At 35.3% G+C, this 22918-nt stretch overlaps 1 protein-coding gene and 1 long non-coding RNA gene across 5 annotated transcripts in view; both read left to right on the top strand.

Moving 5' to 3' along the window:
- Nucleotides 1-22918, top strand: part of unc5ca (unc-5 netrin receptor Ca) — a 140491-nt gene that overhangs the window by 84481 nt on the left and 33092 nt on the right. For all 4 annotated transcript variants that reach the window (XM_084413984.1, XM_084413982.1, XM_084413985.1 and 1 more), the window contains exons 5-6: nt 9377-9557; nt 21775-21942. In XM_084413984.1, the coding sequence (XP_084270110.1) occupies nt 9377-9557; nt 21775-21942 (349 nt within the window). The remainder of the gene's footprint in view (nt 1-9376; nt 9558-21774; nt 21943-22918) is intronic.
- Nucleotides 13745-17735, top strand: LOC311293593. Its single transcript, XR_014627946.1, has 5 exons — nt 13745-14055; nt 14297-14328; nt 14486-14723; nt 15126-15290; nt 17254-17735. It is a non-coding gene; the product is annotated as an uncharacterized lncRNA (long non-coding RNA).

Raw genomic sequence — 22918 nt, 5'->3', positions numbered from 1 at the left:
ACAGGTTTAGGAGGCTTCAGAATTAGACGTGTTATTGTGCTCTGGGGCCTCACACCTGGAGTTCAGATCAGAAGAACTTCTGCAAATACTTGAATGAGCCTTCTGTAGTATTGCTGGCAGTGTGTGAGTGTGTGTGTGTTATACAGCTTAAAACAACCTCAGAGTTCACTGATAATATCCAGATTCCTTCAGTCCAGGGTTGTGCAACATTTAGAACTGAAGAATGTGAGTGGTGAGATTGAGCTTAAACAGAATTGGCCATGACACACAGGAGAGGATCTATCTATCTATCTATCTATCTATCTATCTATCCATCCATCCATCCATCCATCCATCCATCCATCCATCCATCCATCCATCCATCCATCCATCCATCCATCCATCCATCCATCCATCCATCCATCCATCCATCCATCCATCCATCCATCCATCCATCCATCTATCTATCGTTTTATCTATCTATGTTCTATCGTTCTATCTATCTATCGATCGTTCTATCTATCTATGTTCTATCGTTCTATCATTATATCTATCTATCTATCGTTCTATCATTAAATCGTTCTATCATTAGATCTATCTTTCTATCGTTATATCATTATATCATATCATTATATCTATCTTTCTATCTATCGTTATATACATTCTTTGTTTCTATCGTTCTATCATTATATCTATCTTTCTATCTATCTTTCTATCTATCATTCTATCTATCTATCTATCTATCATTCTATCTATCGTTCTATCGTTTTATCATTATATCTATCTATCTGTCTATCTATCTATCGTTCTATCTTTCTATCGTTATATCATTATATCGTTCTATCATTATATCATTATATCTATCTTTCTATCATTATATCATTATATCTGTCTTTCTATCATTATATCATTATATCTATCATTCTATCTATCGTTATATCCATTCTTTTTTTCTATCATTCTATCATTAATCTATCTATCTATCTATCTATCTATCTATCTATCTATCTATCTATCTATCTATCTATCTATCTATCTATCTATCTATCTATCTATCTATCTATCTATCTATCTATCTATCTATCTTTCTATCTATCATTCTATCTATCTATCTATCTATCATTCTATCTATCGTTCTATCGTTTTATCATTATATCTATCTATCTGTCTATCTATCTATCGTTCTATCTTTCTATCGTTATATCATTATATCGTTCTATCATTATATCATTATATCTATCTTTCTATCATTATATCATTATATCTATCTTTCTATCATTATATCATTATATCTATCATTCTATCTATCGTTATATCCATTCTTTTTTTCTATCATTCTATCATTAATCTATCTATCTATCTATCTATCTATCTATCTATCTATCTATCTATCTATCTATCTATCTATCTATCTATCTATCTATCTATCTATCTATCTATCTATCTATCTATCTTTCTATCTATCATTCTATCTATCTATCTATCTATCATTCTATCTATCGTTCTATCGTTTTATCATTATATCTATCTATCTGTCTATCTATCTATCGTTCTATCTTTCTATCGTTATATCATTATATCGTTCTATCATTATATCATTATATCTATCTTTCTATCATTATATCATTATATCTATCTTTCTATCATTATATCATTATATCTATCATTCTATCTATCGTTATATCCATTCTTTTTTTCTATCATTCTATCATTAATCTATCTATCTATCTATCTATCTATCTATCTATCTATCTATCTATCTATCTATCTATCTATCTATCTATCTATCTATCTATCTATCTATCTATCTATCTATCTATCTTTCTATCTATCATTCTATCTATCTATCTATCTATCGTTCTATCGTTTTATCATTATATCTATCTATCTGTCTATCTATCTATCGTTCTATCTTTCTATCGTTATATCATTATATCTTTCTATCATTATATCATTATATCTATCTTTCTATCATTATATCATTATATCTATCTTTCTATCATTATATCATTATATCTATCATTCTATCTATCGTTATATCCATTCTTTTTTTCTATCATTCTATCATTAATCTATCTATCTATCTATCATTCTATCTATCGTTCTATCGTTTTATCATTATATCTATCTATCTGTCTATCTATCTATCGTTCTATCTTTCTATCGTTATATCATTATATCGTTCTATCATTATATCATTATATCTATCTTTCTATCATTATATCATTATATCTATCTTTCTATCATTATATCATTATATCTATCATTCTATCTATCGTTATATCCATTCTTTTTTTCTATCATTCTATCATTAATCTATCTATCTATCTATCTATCTATCTATCTATCTATCTATCTATCTATCTATCTATCTATCTATCTATCTATCTATCTATCTATCTATCTATCGTTCTATCTATCGTTCTATCGTTCTATCAATCTTTCTATCATTATATCATATCATTCTATCATTCTATCATTCTATCTATCATTCTATCATTATATCTATCTTTCTATCATTCTATCATTATATCTATCTTTCTATCATTATATCATTATATCTATCATTCTATCATTATATCTATCTTTCTATCTATCGTTATATCCATTCTTTTTTTCTATCGTTCTATCATTATATCTATCTATCTATCTATCTATCTATCTATCGTTCTATCGTTCTATCGTTCTATCATTATATCTATCTTTCTATCATTATATCATATCATTCTATCGTTCTATCTATATTTCTATCGTTCTATCATTATATCTATCTTCTATCTATCGTTCTATCTTTCTATATATCGTTCTATCATTATTTTTTCTATCGTTCTATCTTTAGTTCTATTGTTTTATCTTTCGTTCTATCGTTTTATCTTTCATTCTGTATCTATCTATCTATCTATCTGTCTGTCTGTCTGTCTTTCGTTCTATCATTCTTTTCTATCGTTATATCTATATTTCTGTCGTTCTATCATTATATCTATCTTTCTATCTATCGTTCTATCTTTCTATCTATCGTTCTATCATTATTTTTTTCTATCGTTCTATCTTTAGTTCTATTGTTTTATCTTTCGTTCTATCGTTTTATCTTTCATTCTGTATCTATCTATCTATCTATCTATCTATCTGTCTGTCTGTCTGTCTGTCTTTCGTTCTATCATTCTTTTCTATCGTTATATCTATATTTCTGTCGTTCTATCATTATATCTATCTTCTATCTATCGTTCTATCTTTCTATCTATCGTTCTATCATTATTTTTTTCTATCGTTCTATCTTTAGTTCTATTGTTTTATCTTTCGTTCTATCGTTTTATCTTTCATTCTGTATCTATCTATCTATCTATCTATCTGTCTGTCTGTCTGTCTTTCGTTCTATCATTCTTTTCTATCGTTATATCTATTTCTGTCGTTCTATCATTATATCTATCTTTCTATCTATCGTTCTATGTTCTATCATTCTTTTTTCTATCATTATATCTATCTTTCTATCTATCGTTCTATCTTTCTATTTATCATTCTATCATTCTTTTTTTCTATCGTTCTATCTTTAGTTCTATCGTTTTATCTTTCGTTCTATCGTTTTATCTTTCATTCTATCATTCTATCTATCACTCTGTGGTTTGTTCTATCGTTCTATCTTTAATTCTGTCGTTCTATCACTCTATCATTCATCCTGTATCTATCTATCTATCTATCTATCTATCTATCTATCTATCTATCTGTCTGTCTGTCTGTCTTTCGTTCTATCATTCTTTTGTTCTATTGTTATATCTATTTTTCTAGACAGATATATAGACGATAGACAGATATTTGTACATTTGTATCAAGTATTTCATCGTATTTAATAAATTAACTTTTGTGAACCAGGGTGGAAGAGGTCATTTGCCAGAATGCATTACCTGTGTTGAGTTACAATTCTGTAAATTCCTCTTTCTGTCATTACAATTTAAAGCACTGCTTGATATTTCTGGTATGTCTAGTGTCATATGAGCCTGGGTAAAATATAGTGATGCTGTTTAGAACTTCACACACTCACATTTACACATCTGCTAGTTTCCCAACCTTCAGATCTATATATTCCGTCCTAAATAATACTTCTCCTTGATGGCGAGAGTGTTTATTCATCACTTGCACACTTGGTAGCATAAATACACACATCTATTCTGGCACGAAGAAAAAGCAATTATCTGAGAGATATTTACATTTTTCACAAAACTTTCTGATTGGTTTTGCTTTCAGCCTCTGTGTGTGTGTGTGTGTGTGTGTGAGTGTTTGTGTGTGTTTGGTTGTTGATTCTGCGTTTGCCCGGCGGGCACAGGAACTCTGTTCTGGCGATAAACACCAACAGGAGAAAATGAGCAGGTGCGTGAAGAGCGTCTCTCTGCCTCTTTCATCCTGATCAGCAGACGAGTCCCTGCAGAGAGAAATCAGCCTGTCCAGAAACAGCCCAAAGTGAGCTTCACAGAGACACGGCACGGAGAGATAAGGACAAATGTCAGTCACGCTCAAACCCGGGCTGAGAGAGAGTGCACTAGAAACATACAGCTTACACAGGTGTCAGGTCATCTACTCATCAAATCTTTGGACACCTTTTTTCACATTTTAGAGTAGCAGTAAAGACATCAAAACTACATCCTTTCATCTTTTGAGCAAACTATGAGTGTTGTTTGCCTGTGCAAAACAGTTTCACAAGTCTGGACTCTTGATTTGATTCAGGTTCCTTCTTCAGTTTTTTGTTGTGTATCTAAGGACCCCCTAAAGGGACATGGTGATGGAAAAATATGAGATGGGAATTAAAAATGATGTCAATGCCTTTTGCGTCCGCTCGCAAATGTTTTGCATTCCCCTGAGAAACTAAGTGTCCCCTCCAACAACGTTCTCGGGGGGAACTCAAAAGACATTGGGAGCCAACGCAATGTTTCTTGAGGGAGCGGCAAATTTTTGCGAGTGAATGAAATGTTTCCAAGGGGAATGCAACACTTTTGCGAGAGAGCGCAAAAGCATTGAAATATTGAGGAATCATTCATGTCTGGAGCACAAGACGACATGGAACAAGTTATGTAATAAAGTTACATTTTAGGGTTAGAAGGTTTATTTGAGTCCATACCCTATTTTGATAATATTAATATAGTGATGCTAACACACCAACGTGAAAGAATGCAAATGGTAGTAAAGGATTTATGATTAAGATGAGATGCTTTTCCAACAGTACTGAAGTAGTTTCCATAAGAGTTATTTTAATGAACTATAACTGAAACTAAGAGTGTGTGTTCACGCTTGGCAGGTTTAGTTGAATTAAAATAAAACTCTGGTGCGATCCCAGCAAGCAGGTTTGCATCCAAACACATCCCAGACGTCTAGGCTAAAACAAGGGCTGTCAGTGAAAATTTAATAGATGTCTAAACCATAGCCCAAAAATAGACTAGTCATCAATTAGATAACAAAGAAATGAAATGAGAGAAGAAATGAAACCAAACACCTTGTAATCACTGTTTACTTTGCTTACATGATGGAATATCATTCATTTCGCAAGTTATTTTGGCAAAAACGACATGTAACCAAATTCAAGGTTATGACTATATCAGCTCTATAGTTAACCTAGACGGTGAAATTATGGCTATTGCTTGCTGGGATTGCTCTGTTAATGCAGTTCATTTGAATAAGTGTGAACGTTGCCATCCGAACCCTGGTGCGCACCAAACAAGTGGACAACACCCACATTTTCAGAGGGTCTCTGTCCACTTTCAAATGAGCTCTGCTGCAGTTCGACTGAAATGTGATCTCAACATGGACCGAAGACATCGAAACGAACCAAAAACAGGTGGTGATCTAAAAAGGACAGAATAATCACCTGGTTCTTCTCTTCATAGGAGCTACAACTATTAACAGTTCAGAACATTTCAACGTTGAAATATGGTTGAAAATAAGTCGGTCCGCCTTGGACTGGTTTATGACGTGATTTCAACTAAGTAGTTTCGGCCGGACTGTTTGACTACGTGTTTTTAACTGATCATCTAAGATACCACATGTTTTCAACTGGATAAGTCTGTTATACATGCTAAAATAACAGAGAAAAACAAACTACCAAACCATGTTCATTATTATCACAAATAAATGTAAAGAGTTTTACATATTCCATCAAGACGTTGAAGATCGACCTGTTTTCAACGTCGAAAAGTCGTAATTAGACGTTGAAGATTTACGTCTATTCAACGTCTAATAGACGACTTTTTGTTAGCTGGACAAGCATTAGAACAGCTATCTTTATGCAGCAGATCTTCATTTGTGAGTTAAGGCATACACACTATGAGATAATCCAGGCGATTTTGGGCCCAAAGCTCCCCTTCCGACAATCCTAAAGTCCCGATTATCTCGATGGTTCAACAGATTATCTTATCAGATTTTCCTGTGGTGCGAGATGTGTTAAGAGTGATTGTTGAATATTTACTATCAGAAATCCTGTTGTGTGAGGGGAACCCTGAGGACAAATGCGCACGCACTTTGTAGATTGTCATGTGGAACGAAACGATACCAAGTCAGAAAGTGAGCTGACGGAAGACGGAAACACAACATGACTTCATCCAAACCTTTTTCCGGAAATCAAAAATGTTCTGTAAAAAGCAGTCCAAACACTATGGCTGCGTCCGAAATTGCATTGAGTAGGTACTTATTTTGAACAAGAAATTACTTCACGACTGCACAAAAAAAAAAAAAAGTTCAGTATAGTATGAATGTACTTCGGACGTACTAAATCTGCCATGTTGTCATTATCATGTGACTTACCATCGTCAGTTACGCCACTTCACTGTCATTCACAAATCCTCTCCTGTGGCCTCATGGGATAAATATAGTGTCCATCATATACACACTTCAGAATCTCACCGGAAGTAGTAGGTCATCCGGGTACTTTTTGTCTATTCTTTTATGAGTATTATGAATTCAGACATATTTATTTTGTCACATACTGTTTTTCGCCTACTATATAGTAGGGAAGTATGCGGATCGGATGCAGCCATTTCTTCTTTCCTGTCGTTCCCCATGTTTGTTTTGTTTACTCTAAGAGATTTCCCGTGTTCACAGTCGGGATGTTTGTGAATCTGTTAGTGTGTGGTGTGCTGTTGGTCACATCACCGCACTACACACACTATGGGATTAACAAAACTGTTAAATTTATGATTTTTTTATCGTCATGTCTGTGGTCTCTCATGTTTTGAAAATCTGATGCGATTTTAAAAATCTTTTAGTGTAGGCCAGCCTTAGCAGAGGAATTTATGCCACTGTTTTGACTCCTTTACACATTTTCGAAGCTTTTTGTGAGTTCTCAAGTGGTAAAAAATACCATCATACGTGCGCACATACAAGGGCATATTTCCCAGCTAAAGTTCAGCCGCAAAATATGTCACAAAAGCTGATTTCAGTGTTTAAAGATTTACATTAGTGATCTACAGTGTAAGTAGTGCAGAATATGAAATATTTGTCCTTCATTTTACATTCATCAACTTTTCCCCTTTTTCTGTGTATTATTTCCACTACTTTTGGACCTGAATGTATGTGTGCTCTCATGTTTTACCTCTGCAGAATTGTGTATGTTCTGAGCTCAGGCAGACTGATGACGAATATTTCAAACGGGTGTTAGATACAACAATATGCTCTCTAACAAGCACAGCGTGATGGCAATATGAGCATATTGAGAAAGACACATACAAGAGTGTGTGTGTGTGTGGGTGTGTTTAGAAGCCTGAAACTAGGGGATCGTGAATGCACTCATTTTATGATGCTATTATAGAAAGGTGTGCGTGTGTGTGTGTGTGTGTGTGTGTGTGTTTTGAGGTGACAATAGGACTAAATACAGTAATCTGAGGGTTTAGTTTGACAGCTGGGATTTGGGTTACCCTTTCTAGATGTAAATAGATAAAATGCATAGGGAAGTGTGCATGCATGCGTGAGTGATATCGTGGGCGCCGCGTTTGTCACAGCTGGAGAGCGTGAGCAGCTGATTGGTTGATTTTCCCCCCTGCTGAGCCAATGAGAGGGTGATATTTTTACCCTATTCCCTCCAGACGAGCTCTCAGCAGCCTACAGGTACACTGCCGCGACACATTTACACACGATCTCACACACAAACACACGTCTCACCCGTCTGATTGACACACTACAGTGTTAATGCATCAGATGCATATGCAAGGAGCTTGAAATATGAAGGCTATGTTCTCGTTGAGCAGCATGTGGTGATTCTGAACTTCTCATCTTTGTATGTGGAGAAATATACATCTCTGTTGTAAAAACCTAGTGAGCTGCCTTACTAGGCAGCATTTTAAGGCATCATTGACTTGGCTGTTCCAAACTGTAGGCATCTTAATGATGAAATGATGTATGAAAACTCATTTTGGACAGATTCTACTGCACTGCACTAGATAGAAGCTATCCCAGAATGCTAAAGATAAATTATAGTGTAAGCAACTGTTTTCAACATAGATGATTATAAGAAACATTTCTTGAGCGGCAGATCATCATATTAGAATGATTTCTGAAGGATCATGTGACACTGAAGACTGGAGTAACGATGCTGAAAATTCAGCTTTTAATCACAGGAATAAAGTGCATTTTAAAATGTCTTTAAATGGAAAACAGTTATTTTAAATTCAAAAAATATTTCACAATATAAATTTTTTTGCTGTATTTTAGATCAAATAAATGCAGCCTTGGTGAACAGAAGAGACTTCTTTTAAAAACATAAAAAAATCTGTGTGTGTATATATATATTTTGGGTTGGTAATATTTTTTTATGTTTTTGCAAGAAGACTAGGTTGCATTTATCTGATCAAAAAAATATTTATTTTATTAATTTACTCTATTGCATCATTTCTGTAAAATTCTACATGCATTTTTTGTTCTGTTCAAAACACGCAGATCCTCCTTTGACAAAAAAAAAAAAAATATATATATATATAATTTTGAGAAAATGACAGATGGTAATAGTTGCTAAGATTGCTTTTATTCTGTGAAGTGCTCGGGAGAACTCTTCGGGATAAACCACCAGCCACTTCCTGTTTCTCCCTCAATGTTTCTTGAGATATTAGCTGGCCTTTTTTGTGATTAAACACTATGTCTGAAAATATCCTCACTTTTGCCCGCTTGCAATTTCCTTTTAATATCTCCACAATGTTCTTTTTCTAAAATGTGAGCTATCGTTTTACAAAATTGCTCAAGCTCTGAGTCAGTGTTGCCCTGAGGAGTTAGCTTTGAAGCTAATTAAAACGTTTGATATTTTCAGAAGCACATTTCAGAATGCATGTGCAGGGCAGGACGTCCTGATATTTCGTGTCCCCGAGCAGCCCATCAGGTGTAGCTGTGTGGATTTCACTAATTTCACAAACGTATTTCTGTCTGCTTGCAGGTGGAATGGCTGAAGAACGAAGAGATTATCGATCCTGCAGACGATCGGAACTTCTACATCACCATCGATCATAACCTGATCATCAAACAGGCACGGCTTTCCGACACCGCTAACTACACATGCGTCGCTAAGAACATCGTTGCTAAGAGGCGGAGCACCACGGCTACAGTGATCGTCTATGGTGAGTATGGCGTTCATGCACAATCTAGTTTAAATGTGCTGAGATGCACTGAAGTTTTCAACGGAGATGAAGTGTTTTAGGTCATTTAGTGAAGAACTACGAGAGTTGTGAGGTGAAGACTTAAAGTAACGCTATAGTCAAGTCAAGAAACCTTTATTTATACAGCGATCATCATATTTATACATCAATTATTAAATGAGTTCATTTCATCTATAAAGCAGTTCTGCAGAAGAACAGTGGTGTTGTCGTCCAGCTCAGTTCAGTTCTCAAACAACAGTGTCAGTGCAGTCAGATCAATAATATTGTTGAATATTAAGTGTTTCCAACTAAGCAAGCCAGAGGCGATAGTGGCAAGGAACCGAAACTCCATCAGTGACAGAATTGAGAAAAAAACCTTGGGAGAAGCCAGGCTCATGCAGGAAGCCAGTTCTCCTCTGGCCAACAAACCAATACAGTGTGACTATGATTCATGCAGCATCACAAGTCAGAAATCAGATTTTGGATTTGTAGCATTTAGATATTTATCCAGTTCCTTTTGCTTGAAGATCGGTTTATCATGCCAGTATGGAGACCAAGCTGGTCAAAGGTCTGTGCTTAGGACTAGTCTGGTTCTTGTGGTCTCTGCTGAGGATCTGTGCCGATGGCTGTCGTATTGACGAGGTTTTCACAGTGGATTGTCTAGTAGACACGGTCTCTGCTGACATTCAGGGTCCACCATCTGATCTGGATACGGCCCGGATACGGCTGAGTTTATTATGCGTTGTGGTCGTGTTTAGGTGCAGGTCCACCATCTGATCTGGATACGGCCCGGATACGGCTGAGTTTATCATGCGTTGTGGTCGTGTTTAGGTGCAGGTCCACCATCTGATCTGGATACGGCCCGGATACGGCTGAGTTTATCATGCGTTGTGGTCGTGTTTAGGTGCAGGTCCACCATCAGATCTGGATACGGCCCGGATACGGCTGAGTTTATTATGCGTTGTGGTCGTGTTTAGGTGCAGGTCCACCATCTGATCTGGATACGGCCCGGATACGGCTGAGTTTATTATGCGTTGTGGTCGTGTTTAGGTGCAGGTCCACCATCAGATCTGGATACGGCCCGGATACGGCTGAGTTTATCATGCGTTGTGGTCGTGTTTAGGTGCAGGTCCACCATCAGATCTGGATACGGCCCGGATACGGCTGAGTTTATTATGCGTTGTGGTCGTGTTTAGGTGCAGGTCCACCATCAGATCTGGATACGGCCCGGATACGGCTGAGTTTATTATGCGTTGTGGTCGTGTTTAGGTGCAGGTCCACCATCAGATCTGGATACGGCCCGGATACGGCTGAGTTTATCATGCGTTGTGGTCGTGTTTAGGTGCAGGTCCACCATCAGATCTGGATACGGCCCGGATACGGCTGAGTTTATCATGCGTTGTGGTCGTGTTTAGGTGCAGGTCCACCATCTGATCTGGATACGGCCCGGATACGGCTGAGTTTATCATGCGTTGTGGTCGTGTTTAGGTCCAGGTCCACCATCAGATCTGGATACGGCCCAGATACGGCTGAGTTTATCATGCGTTGTGGTCGTGTTTAGGTGCAGGTCCACCATCTGATCTGGATACGGCCCGGATACGGCTGAGTTTATCATGCGTTGTGGTCGTGTTTAGGTGCAGGTCCACCATCTGATCTGGATACGGCCAGATAATTTCATTTGTGTGTTTTTATTTATTTATTTATTCAATCAAATATTCATTTATTTTGTAGTATTTATCAATGTAATATTATTTTTATGTAAAGTAACTTATTTTTACATTTATTTTACAGTTTTAATGTTGGGATCATTTACATAATCATACAGAATTTTTTTTCACCTTTTTTGTTAGTTTTGTGACATTTGCATTCTAATGCTATGATGAAATAGCTTTGGACTTTTGACTATCTGCATATACGTCACCAGTTAGAAGTCTGTCGTTTTTCACCGGAACATCCCGACATTACAAGGTCAAAAAGAAAATGAAACATTTAACATTATGCACAGATTGAATGTTCACAATGAGATCTACAATTTGCATTTAAAAAATCGATAGAATTTTATTTTTCATGCTTACTTTAAAAGGAAAAAAACTTTTTTGTAACCAGTGACTTATGAGCATTCAAGGATTTTTATTTTTTATTTTTAAAAAAATTTTGGCAGACTTGACCACGGTCAATTGGGAGAAGAGCTTTCATAAAATTAATTAAAAAGTTTCCAGCTTGTAATTATAAGTTTGACAAAGACATGAATAAACCTTTTTTACTAGCTGGAAACTCATAATTACTGTAATTTCGACATGGTGTGAACGCATCATTACAGTGCTTGCAAAATTTTTCTTCTTCTTCTTTTCACCACCTTCCAGCAATTAATTTAACGAAAACTGCTTGTACAAACTCCATTCAAATGTTGTTTTGTATCTCATTTTCTTATGTGTGCTATCCTTCCTTTTTGCCATTATATCTATCTTTATACTAAAACTTTCTATAAAAAAAAATCTATTTGACTTAACCGTTAACCCTCCCTAAAACTTGACGGGAAGTGAAAAGCCTCATTCAATTTTCCCAGATTTGGTATGAGTTTTACTGTTAAGTATATTTTTGTAGCACATGTAAAATTATATCTTGACCTCCTGAGGTGGACGAATGATGTTTCTGCACCTCCTTTCACTTGCCCTTTGTTTAAAAACTGATTTTTTAAAAAGAATCAAGCCTTCATTTGTGGAAAGTGCTTTCACCTCTTTTCTATGCTGCGTACTTTCCATTGTACTTGACATTCCTCAAAATACCAGCTCCAGCTGTGATAAATTGCTATACGGTGTGTTCAGATGTGTTTTAGGGGTGATTCATAGTCCAAGTTCATGAACAGAACTTTGCAAAAAGAAGAGAAAACTTCAGAATAATGTCACGGAGTTCATTCATGAAGTTGTGTGAACAACACACGCATCCGTGTAGAACCAAGCACATGCGCACTTTGGTCAGAGCGGCAATTATGAGATTAAGGTGCTTACGTGCCTGTTTATTGCGATTATTTCAATTTATCTATTTGTTTTTTTTCTCTCAACAACTTACGTTTCACCCTGTCGACATACTGAGGTGCAACTTATTTTCTGGAAAATAAGGTCAATTATAAAATCGTGCTGTATTATTAAAAAGTGAATTTTTTTGCACCAGTAAAACAAGCATATTGTGTTTTAATCACTGTTGTAATTATGAGGTGGACCTTGGAAAAATGTGCACCCTATATACCCCCTCACACACAACAAACACACATGCAAACAAGTTCTCCATGTTGAAAGTCTCGGCACCACCCGCTGATTATCACTCTGACAGGACCTGTGTGAGTGTGTGCATGAGTTTTTAGCATCTGTCACGCGTGTCACTGCACTTGCACACTTATCAATTACTGCTGCATCTGTAAAACACTCAGTCAAAGAGTCGAGCACGTCTCTCTCGCACTGCTGAGCGTTTAATGGCTTGTCATCCTTTTGAAAGATAGAAAATGTTCTGTTTTTGCATCTGAAACACAGAGCCACCCTCTTTCTTGACCTAGATTCCTAGAGCAGGAAATCTGTTGTACTCCAAACTTTTTGCAGTTGTGAACTTCAGTGAAGCAGTCAGTAGTTGTAATATTTCCGTTTTGTCCTCCTGACAGATGATTTTGTCGTGCAGATGCTATGGTGAATATGTGAGTACGTTGCTCTGAAGGTGTCTGATGTGCCGGAGCAGTTTTGGCAAAAATGGCCTGATGTTTTCTGAATGAATTATCCTTAGAGATAGAAGTTAAGTGTCATTTGCAATTTTCTCCCATTCATATATTGTTTTTACCCACTCAGCTAACTCATTTTTCATTGACGGGTATGAACAAAGTGGGTTGTTACAGTATACAGTACATATGGTATGAGTATGCAAGTACGTGTGGCCATGCAGGTGTATGAGTATAAATGTGTTTGTATGGGTACACTGTAAAACTTTACTGTAAATTTACAGCGAATTTCCTACAGAATTGTACTGTATTTCCATAATACAGTATTTGGCTGTATATTTTACAGAACAGCTGTAAATATACAGCACATTTCTGTTTTCAACCCGATAAATTCGTAATACAGTATCATACTGTAAAAGCACTGCATTGTGGGATTGATTTCTTTCGCGCTCAATTCAGTTCAAATGTGACGCGAGCAGACAGTAGCTACTACAGGCAAACTTGATTTGTCAGCGGGATTCAACTGAACAGAATAATCATTCCTGTTATCAAGATAAACAGTGTCTGCGAATCTGTGAGCAATTTTTAAGCTTTTGTGAGCTTCGGTTCGTGTTTCAAACATTAGTTGCCTGCGACGCAGCTCGCAGCAGAAAATGGGAGACATTAACTTTACATGAAGACGGATGGAAGAATTTGTCATCTGAATAACCTGCGCCTGTGACGATTAGTGGGATTTAGAGTTTGAGAAGATGGAAAATTGTTCAACTGAGTGATACGGTAAGCCAATATATATATATATATATTTTGCGTTCGCATTTCTAACATACGTTGATTTCACGAATGCTTATTTGGTTTGATTTTGCGAACGCGGTTTTCTGCCGCGGCCGCGCAAACAATTCACTCTGTTCCAGCTGTTTACCAAGTAACGTTAACGTTAACTTCGATATTTCACATAATAGGCAACATATACCATGTTATTTGCATGACCTGCTTTTGATATATATATTTTTCGTTTCAGGCTTTGTAATCTGATGACGGTCCAGTGCTAATGTAAGTACTTTTAAGTAGTGTTACAGTTATAGTCTGTGGTAAAAAAAAAAAAAATTGCTATCAAATGCTGTCAGTTCTGTGATCGTGCTTTTGAATCGTTGTCATAATTTTGCTAGCACAAGAAAATCCATGTTCCTAATGCTGTTTTCAAATGTAGTATTCCTGATTGCCATGCCATGGTCCTACAACTAACAATTTAAAGAGAAGTTAGACGGTGTTATCCTTCAAGCAGATAAGTAGAGATTATTCAACAAATCTCATTAATCTGTAATATTTTTTATGTTTTGGTTCTGTTGATCATGGCTGTGCTGTCCTTTTTAAAAATTGTTTCAGGAATTTGCATCGCTGATGTCCAGCAATCTACACTTGCCAGAGAGTCCACGCCTTATTTCCTGGTATGTAAACATTAAAGGGGTAGTTTAAACCTAAAATGAAAAGCCATCATTTACTCACTCCACTGCAAAATATATTTTTCTTAATTAGTTTTTTTCTTGTTTCCAGTCCAGATATATAAAATTCTTACATGAAGAAGCATTTAATAGACAAGTAAAATTTGTCTTGTTTTCTGAAAGAATATGTCAGAATTTAGTGAGTTTATGCTTAAAACAAGCAAAATAATATGGCAGTGCGTTTTAACGTTCTAACCCTAATCAATTTACATTTTTAGGTGAAAATTTTAATTTATAGAACTATGAATAGATAGACAACAAAATCGAACCACAGTGGAACCCACAATAGTTATTTTAATTATTAATATTATTTATTAATTCATTGTATTATTATTTTTTCAATTACAGGTCAATCTCTAAGCAACCAGTGCTGGACATTACGTTTGGAAGGTCAAGGTGTGTGTGGAAAGGATCACAGCCTAACTTCATCATGGCCTGGCAGCGCTGTTTGCCTCCTCCTATAACTTCAGCTTGCAGTACCAGAAAGAGGCAGCACCTTGAGTTTGTTCAGAGGTTAGTCATTAGCATATTTGCCATTCATATAAATATTAGACTGAATTGTGACTTGTCTTGACAGTATTTATTATGTTGACTACTGGTATGAACAATATGGCCCTGGTTTCCATACTGGGCTTAGCTTAAGACAGGTCTAGGCCTTAATAAAATTAGGGTATTTAAGCAGCTTTTATAAAAATGTCAAAAAAAAAAAAAAAACATTACTGGTGTGCATCTTGAGACAAAACAGTGACAGTCACATATTTCAGATATGTCAGTGCAAGTTGTTTTCAGTTGAAGGATTAGTGAAAATTCTGTCATTAATTACTCACCCTCATGTCGTTCCAAACCTGTAAGACCTTCGTTCATCTTCAGAACACAAATTAAGATATTTTTGATGAAATCTGAGAGGTTTCTGAACCAGCCATAGACAGAAACATCTTTGTAACTTTCAAGGCCCAGAAAGCTAGTAAAAACATTGTTTAAATAATCCATGTAACTACAGTGGTGCAACTTTAATATTATGAAGCGATGAGAATACCTTTTGTGCACAAAAAAACCCAAAATAACGACATTATTCAACAATCTCTACTCTTTCACGTCAATCTCCTACGCTGTTGACGTAGTGTAAACAGTGTCAAGTCACCTTCATTTATATAGCGCTTTTAACAATATAGATTGTTTCAAAGCAGCTTTACAGTGATAATAGGAAATTACAGTAACATAGATTGTTTTGGCTTTACAGCAGCTCTAGAATAAAGTTATTAGATCGACTATTTTTGACTGTCAAAATGCAGGCGGACACAGTTTCCGTGAGTTGTTCAAAATCTTTCTTTTTAGTAAACTCTGTGTACACAAACAATGTTCTCAATGCTGGAGTTCATGTGTAGAGCCTCTGGTGATACTGAGAGCACAGTTTCATGTTGTGTCGAGCCTTCTTAGTGTTTTAAAAAATAGCGATTTTTGATGCTATCATAGTCGTGCCACAAGCACTCCCATTCAAAAGGCAATTTGACCGAAAACGAAAATACGGTCAAACTTAAGTGGCGTTTCCATCCTAATTATGCTTTTAAACGAAGGTTTGCCTCGGGTAGATTAACAAAAAGACCCTAGGTTGCATTTTGGCAAGAGTTATCCTTTAATACACTCCGGCCCACTCATCCTCACAAAACAGTGTAGGAGAATGACATGTAAAAGAAGAGATTATTCAACAATGTTGTTATTTTGGGGTTATTTTGCACACAAAAAGTATTCTCGTCACTTCATAATATTAAGGTTGAACCACTGTAGTTATATGTACTATTTACCAATGTTTTTACCACCTTTCTGGGCTTTGACAGTTGCAATGACATTGATGTCAATGGAGGGACAGAAACCTCCCAGATTTCATCAATAATATCTTAATTTGTGTTCCGAAGATGAACGAAAGTCTTAAGGATGAGCAATAATGACAGAATTTTCATTTTTGGGTGCAAACATGCATTTTAGTCTGGTAAATGTCATGTTTAACATTATCATGTAGTCATGTATGCAATAAACATTGCAAGGCTTGCAATTAAAGTTAAATTATTTCTGTCACAAAGGTTTGGGCTGGATTCTGGCAATGTGTGCTCTATATAAACAGAGTCTATGGCTGCCTTTCCACTGATACTCTGATGGGACCTGATGAGGGCATGATATTAAAAGTTGTAGAATAAAACTTTAAATCTGGCAACCCCACTTCCAAAAGTTTAGTTAGTTGACAGTGCACATGTAAACAGACACATTGAGTTGATGTATTTTAACCAGGGCAGAAAAATATCAGTTATTGATCACAACATTTTTTTTTCATGTTGTTCAGTTTTATCCAAACAGTTTAGTCGTTAAAACCGATATCTGGTTTTTATTTACACATCTTTTGTGCTGTCTCTCTTTGTCAAAATATATAAACTCAGTCCATAATATTTCATTGTTTTTTTTTTCTTTCTTTTCTGCCTTTTAGACGATTTCCTGACATCAATCCTGAACGTGGATCAAAAACAAAGAAAGGACAAGTAACTTCAAAGAAAACTGGCCAAGTTGTGCAAAAAAAGAACACTGTAAGCCTACAGGTTTCCTCACTTCTGCGAAAACTTGAAGACTTTGAATGGGATTTCGTTTGCACTTGTATGGACTTCAAAACAGAAACAGCATTTCACTGCCATTATAAAGCTTGGAAGAGCCAGGACATTTTTTAATAGAACTCCGATTGTATTCGTCTGAAAGAAGAATGTCATGTAGACCTAGGATGACTTGAGGGTGAGTAAATCATGGGCTAATTTAATTTTTTTGGGTGAATTATCCCTTTAATTAAGTGCTAAGTGTTACCTGTTTGTTGTTAAGTGTTAAAATTGCATTTTATGTTTAAAATAAATTCAGCCAACATGTTCACAGAAGGCAATTTTCTGATCTTTGCTTTTAACCAAAATAAATGTTTTAAAACCCAGAAAATGTTGTTTTCTTTTTCATAGTGTGACTACTATACAATTTATTGCTGTAGACAAGTTTAATATTGTAAAATTATGTGGTATATACTGTATTTGGTAATTACAGTGGAGTACTGTAAATGCTGTTTACTGTACTAGTTCTGTAAAAATACAGTATGTGGCTGGCAACCCAGCTGCCAGTATTTTACTGTAAATTTACAGTACAACGTTTTACAGTACAATACTGTAAATGCTGTTTACAGTACTAGTTCTGTAAAAATACAGTATGTGGCTGGCAACCCAGCTGCCAGTATTTTACTGTAAATTTACAGTGAAAAGTTTTACAGTGTATATGGGGTGTGTAAATGTATGTAATGCACATAGATGCATAGTTATGTAGGTATATATAGTTTCTATAGTTGTATGATATGTATACGTATGTATATATTATTACTGTGCATTATCAAAGTAATTTTATTCATTCATTTTTGTTTATTTTATTTTTCCTCATGTTTATATATTTTCATATATTTACTTACGCAGTCTGTCACATACTCATTTAGTTTCTTGGAGTACAATGTGTTGGACTTGTACTTATAACATCTACGAATGAGGGCAGGGGGGAGGTTTTGTTTCTGACTCTTATTGTAGAACATATTGTGATTGTTATTGATGTTTCCCTGTTTACGAAAAGCTAAATAAATAAAAAATATATATAAAAAAAATCTCAATTGTTTATAGCAATGAAATAAAATAACAATTGGAGAAGTATCTCATTTTTAAACGGTTTGCTACTTGCTCTTGCTAGTCGGTCACAATTGTTACTGGGGGAGGGGCATTCTTTTTCTAAAGAGCATTTGATTGGACAGAATTTTGGAGTGCAAGATGAGTCATCAATTTTTTTGGTCTGTTTTCCTGTTAGAGAAAGAAAGCAGCACAACTGTTTTCAGCATTGATAATAATAAGAAATGTTTTCCTGATCAGCGAATCAGGATTTCCAATCGAACGTGTGACGCTGAAGACTAGAGGAATGATGCTGAAAATTCAGCTTTGCATCACAGGAATAAATGGCATTTTTAAATTGTTAAATCATGTTATTTTAAGTTATTTTAAATTGTAATCATGTTTCATAATATTACTGTATTTTTAATAAAATAAATGCAGCAATAAGAGACTTCTTTCAAAAACATAACCAACCCTAAACTTTTGATTATTAGCATATCTTCAAACTTCTTAAAGGGATAGTTCACCCAAAAATGAAAATTCTGTCATCATTTACTCACCCTCAAGTTGTCAGTAATCAAACAGTTGATGGGCCCCATTGACTTCCACAGTATTTGTTTCCCCATATATGGAGAAAAATGGTGAATGGTGGCCACGCATCAACTGTTTGATTACTGACATTCTCCAAAAAATATCTTTTGTGTTCAGCAGAAGAAATAATTCATAGAGGTTTGGAGCAACTTGAGGGTGAGTAAATGATGACAGAATTTTCATTTTTGGGTGAACTATCCCTTTAAGTAAAAAAAAAAGAAGCTTTTTAACTTTTGAACAAAGCTTTGTCAGGCCAACATTGCAGAACAACCTTTGATTTATTTATTTTTTTGATGCAAATTCTGTTAATTAATTTGAATTTAAATTCATTTAATTCTACTTTCATTCTGGTTTGAATTGCAGTTCCACATCCTGTTTGCTATACAGTACCTCAATTCAAATTCAAGAACTTTATTGGAATTTAAGAGGCATTCTCAATGGTTTACACTTGGATATAATAAAATTGACTTGGTTTTACCTTTACAAATCAGTCTAATGGTTCGTAGATCCCTTGTTAGGGTGCATCAATCTGAGGTAGAGCAGTGATTGCTGTAAGTGCACTTTCATCCCTCGTGGGGTTTTGGCTGCTTTGGTGTCCTTCCCTGTTTTCATTGGTAATCTTCACTGATTAAAGGTCTCTCAAAGCGAGACTGTGTGTGTGTGTGTGTGTGTGTGTGTGGGTGGGTGGGTAGGCATGTCTTAGATGGTGTCTGATGTTTAAGAAATGATTTTTTCTCTGGTGCTTGTTCCTGTCATCCTCTCCTCCTCATCAAAGTGGATTTAGTGACTCAGTGTTTTGGGGTTTGGTCTTTGAGCGATGTCACGCTTGAGATCAGCCTGCTAATACTGGGCGATGAGTTAGCTTTAGCTCAAAAAAACACAAAAACAAGTGTGTCAGTGTGTGTGATTTGTTTCTGTAGGTTTTAAGTGGTGTTTGCTAAACCATCATTGTTGCTCTTGCTTAGCTTTAAAGGGCTAGTTCACCCCAAAAAATAATTTACTCATTTACATTTAGCCATTTTGCATATACTCATCGTCTCACTTTGTTCCAAGCCTGTAAGACATATTTTGAATTTTTTTATTTTGTGGTGAACTATTCCTTTAAGGATTTGAACAAAACCCGAACAACTTTGGCATCCTTTGCCGGTCAGGCAGGTGTGGTGAGTGGCAGGTTTTTGCATGGGTGAGAATCACACGTTAACTTCACAAAATTAAAAAATCCAAACCTTTTTAAATTTTCAGAGAAAGAGAAAGAGAAAGAGAGAGAGAGAGAGAGAGAGAGAGAGAGAGAGAGAGAGAGAGAGAGAGAGAGGTCCTCAAATGAGGGCGCTGGAGTGAGAACTCTTTTGGCTGTATGGCCTCATAACTCTGAAATGAGAAAGATGGGAAGGAAAGGGAGGAATCTACTTACAGCTAATCTACTTCCTCACATGAACCCAAAGTCACACACACAGCTGTGGAAAGTGTGTGAGGGGAGTGCGGTAAGTTAATAGCAGCAGAGGGAGTGACACAGTTTAAGAGTTTAAGAGCTTCTGTGTCTTTCTCCGGAAGACTCGGATGGGAAGAGTATCACCTCTCAACAACAGAAGAGTTAAACACTCTGTGTGTGTGTGTGTGTGTGTGTGTGCGTGCGTGTGTGTGTGTGTGTGTGTGAGAGAAGGTAAAAGGATCCGTCTTCTAGAATTTAAACTCTCACATACCAAACACAGCTGCTCACTGCAAAAAAATATATATCTTCTTACTCAGTTTCTTTTGTCTTTTGTTTTCCAGTACAAATATATAAACATTCTTACTTGATATGTACACTGACTTAAGGTATTACGCCTTGTTTTCTGAAAGTTGCATCAAAATTATATGAGTTTATATACTTAAAAAATATCTGGTAAAATAAACTTAATTCAAAGGGGAAACACGTTATTTTTCTTACCACATTTGCAGTAATTTAATAGTATTTAATAAACTAAATAATATTTATGTATGTATTTAAAATGATAATAAACAGTAATAGCAACATAATATTTAATCAATTATATATATAGAGAGAGAGAGAGAGAGAGAGAGAGAGTAGTTTTTTTGTTTGTCGTTTATTACCTCATCAATATTGTATTTTCCATGCTTAATGTATCTTTAAAGTCTGCTTTTTTCTAGGGAACAGTTTTGCAATGCATGAAAAATCTTTCCTTGACTAGTAGCAAGAGTACAGAAAGTTTTTTATTACATTTATATTTATTCATTTAGCAGACGCTTTTCAAGGTGACTTGGAAAAGATGCAAAATTCAATGAAAATGAAAATATCTGCGATAAATCATATGGAGCCTGCAATATTACCAGTGCCGCTGAATAAGTGCAAAACAATTCAGAGAAAGAGTTTCTTTATTTTAAACAGCAAGTGGATTTCAGATGAAAGAGTCGTGTTTCCAGACAGATAAACCCCAGGTTTTTTTGGGGGGGGGGGGGGGGGGAATTAAATTAAACTTTGAAATCAGCAGTATAAGGAATATTACCTGCGCTGACTGACTGTACACGAGTAAGGGATAATGTACAGGCAGTCGTTCATTATCGCAAAATAATGAGTTTATTTTGCAGTGCAATATTACCGTGCACATAACACGGCTGCTTACCAAATAAAAAAGCAAATAGACATGAAATATTGATTTGGGCTGAAATGATTATGTGAGAAGAAAGTGAGTGTGGAATGAAATGAGAGGTATGAATCCAGCATGTCCGTGTGTTTGTGTCCACAGTGAACGGAGGCTGGTCCACATGGACCGAGTGGTCGACGTGTAACAGTCGCTGTGGGCGGGGCCTTCAGAAACGAACCCGTAGCTGCACCAATCCTGCGCCTCTGAACGGGGGATCGCCGTGTGATGGACTGTCCATCCAAAAAATGTCCTGCACATCAGTGTGCACAGGTACCAAGATGCCACGTTTCATTTCACATGGACAGAAATGAGACAGAAGTGCATTTGTGAATCAAGTCGTGAAATTGTAAAAATGCTTATTACATGACATTAGCACAAGATATGTCTCTAAGTCTCTGACTGCCTTATTTTTGTTTGTGTTTTTGTTGTTACCCTGACCATCACCCATAATTCTGCACGAAAGTCCTCTAAATGAGGTTGTGTTTGTTATTTATGACAACATAAATTCAAAATGGCTGACAAAAGTGGTGAAACTATTAACTTAGTTTGTAATGGAAAGATTCATCAAAAATTCATCATTGTTAAAAAATTCGAAAGATTATATTTTTTTGAAGTAAAACAATTTTTTTTTTAGATAAACATGCTTTGTACTTAGTGATATATATAGTGACTTATCAAACAGTATCAAAAATATCACAAATATTTCAAAAGATTAAATATAAAAAATGATCTGTACATTTTTATATGATGTCACAATAATCATCACAACAATGCTATTATTTGTTATCTTTTATTTATTCTATTTTCAGTTTTCTATTGAGTTTTATTTTAAGTTTTAGTAATTTGTTAGTTTGTTTTTATATTTCTTTTATTTTTCTGTTCTTTTATTTAATAATTTTTTTGTAATTTTTGTACTTTACTAACTTTTGTACTTGCTTATTATATTTAGTTTACAAGGAACCATTTCAAATTTTTATTTAAGTTTAGGTTAAAAAAATTATATCGAATATTTTATTTTATTTAAGCTTTATTTCAATTCGCAAATAAAATTTTAATAGTTTTAGTTATAGTTAAAAACAACATTTTATATTTTATTTTATTTCAATTATCAAATGCAATTTTAATAGTTTTAGTTATAGATTTAAAAAATCCATCTAATATTTTATTTTGTTTCAGCTTTATTTCAATGAAGAAATACAATTTTAATAGTTTTAGTTATAGATTTTAAAAATCCATCTAATATTTT

This window comes from Rutilus rutilus (genome assembly GCF_951802725.1).
Source record: "Rutilus rutilus genome assembly, chromosome: 7".
NCBI classification, from domain to species: domain Eukaryota; kingdom Metazoa; phylum Chordata; class Actinopteri; order Cypriniformes; family Leuciscidae; genus Rutilus; species Rutilus rutilus.
The sequence above is the reverse complement of the archived record's forward strand: the minus strand, read 5'-3'. Positions and strand labels throughout refer to the sequence as shown.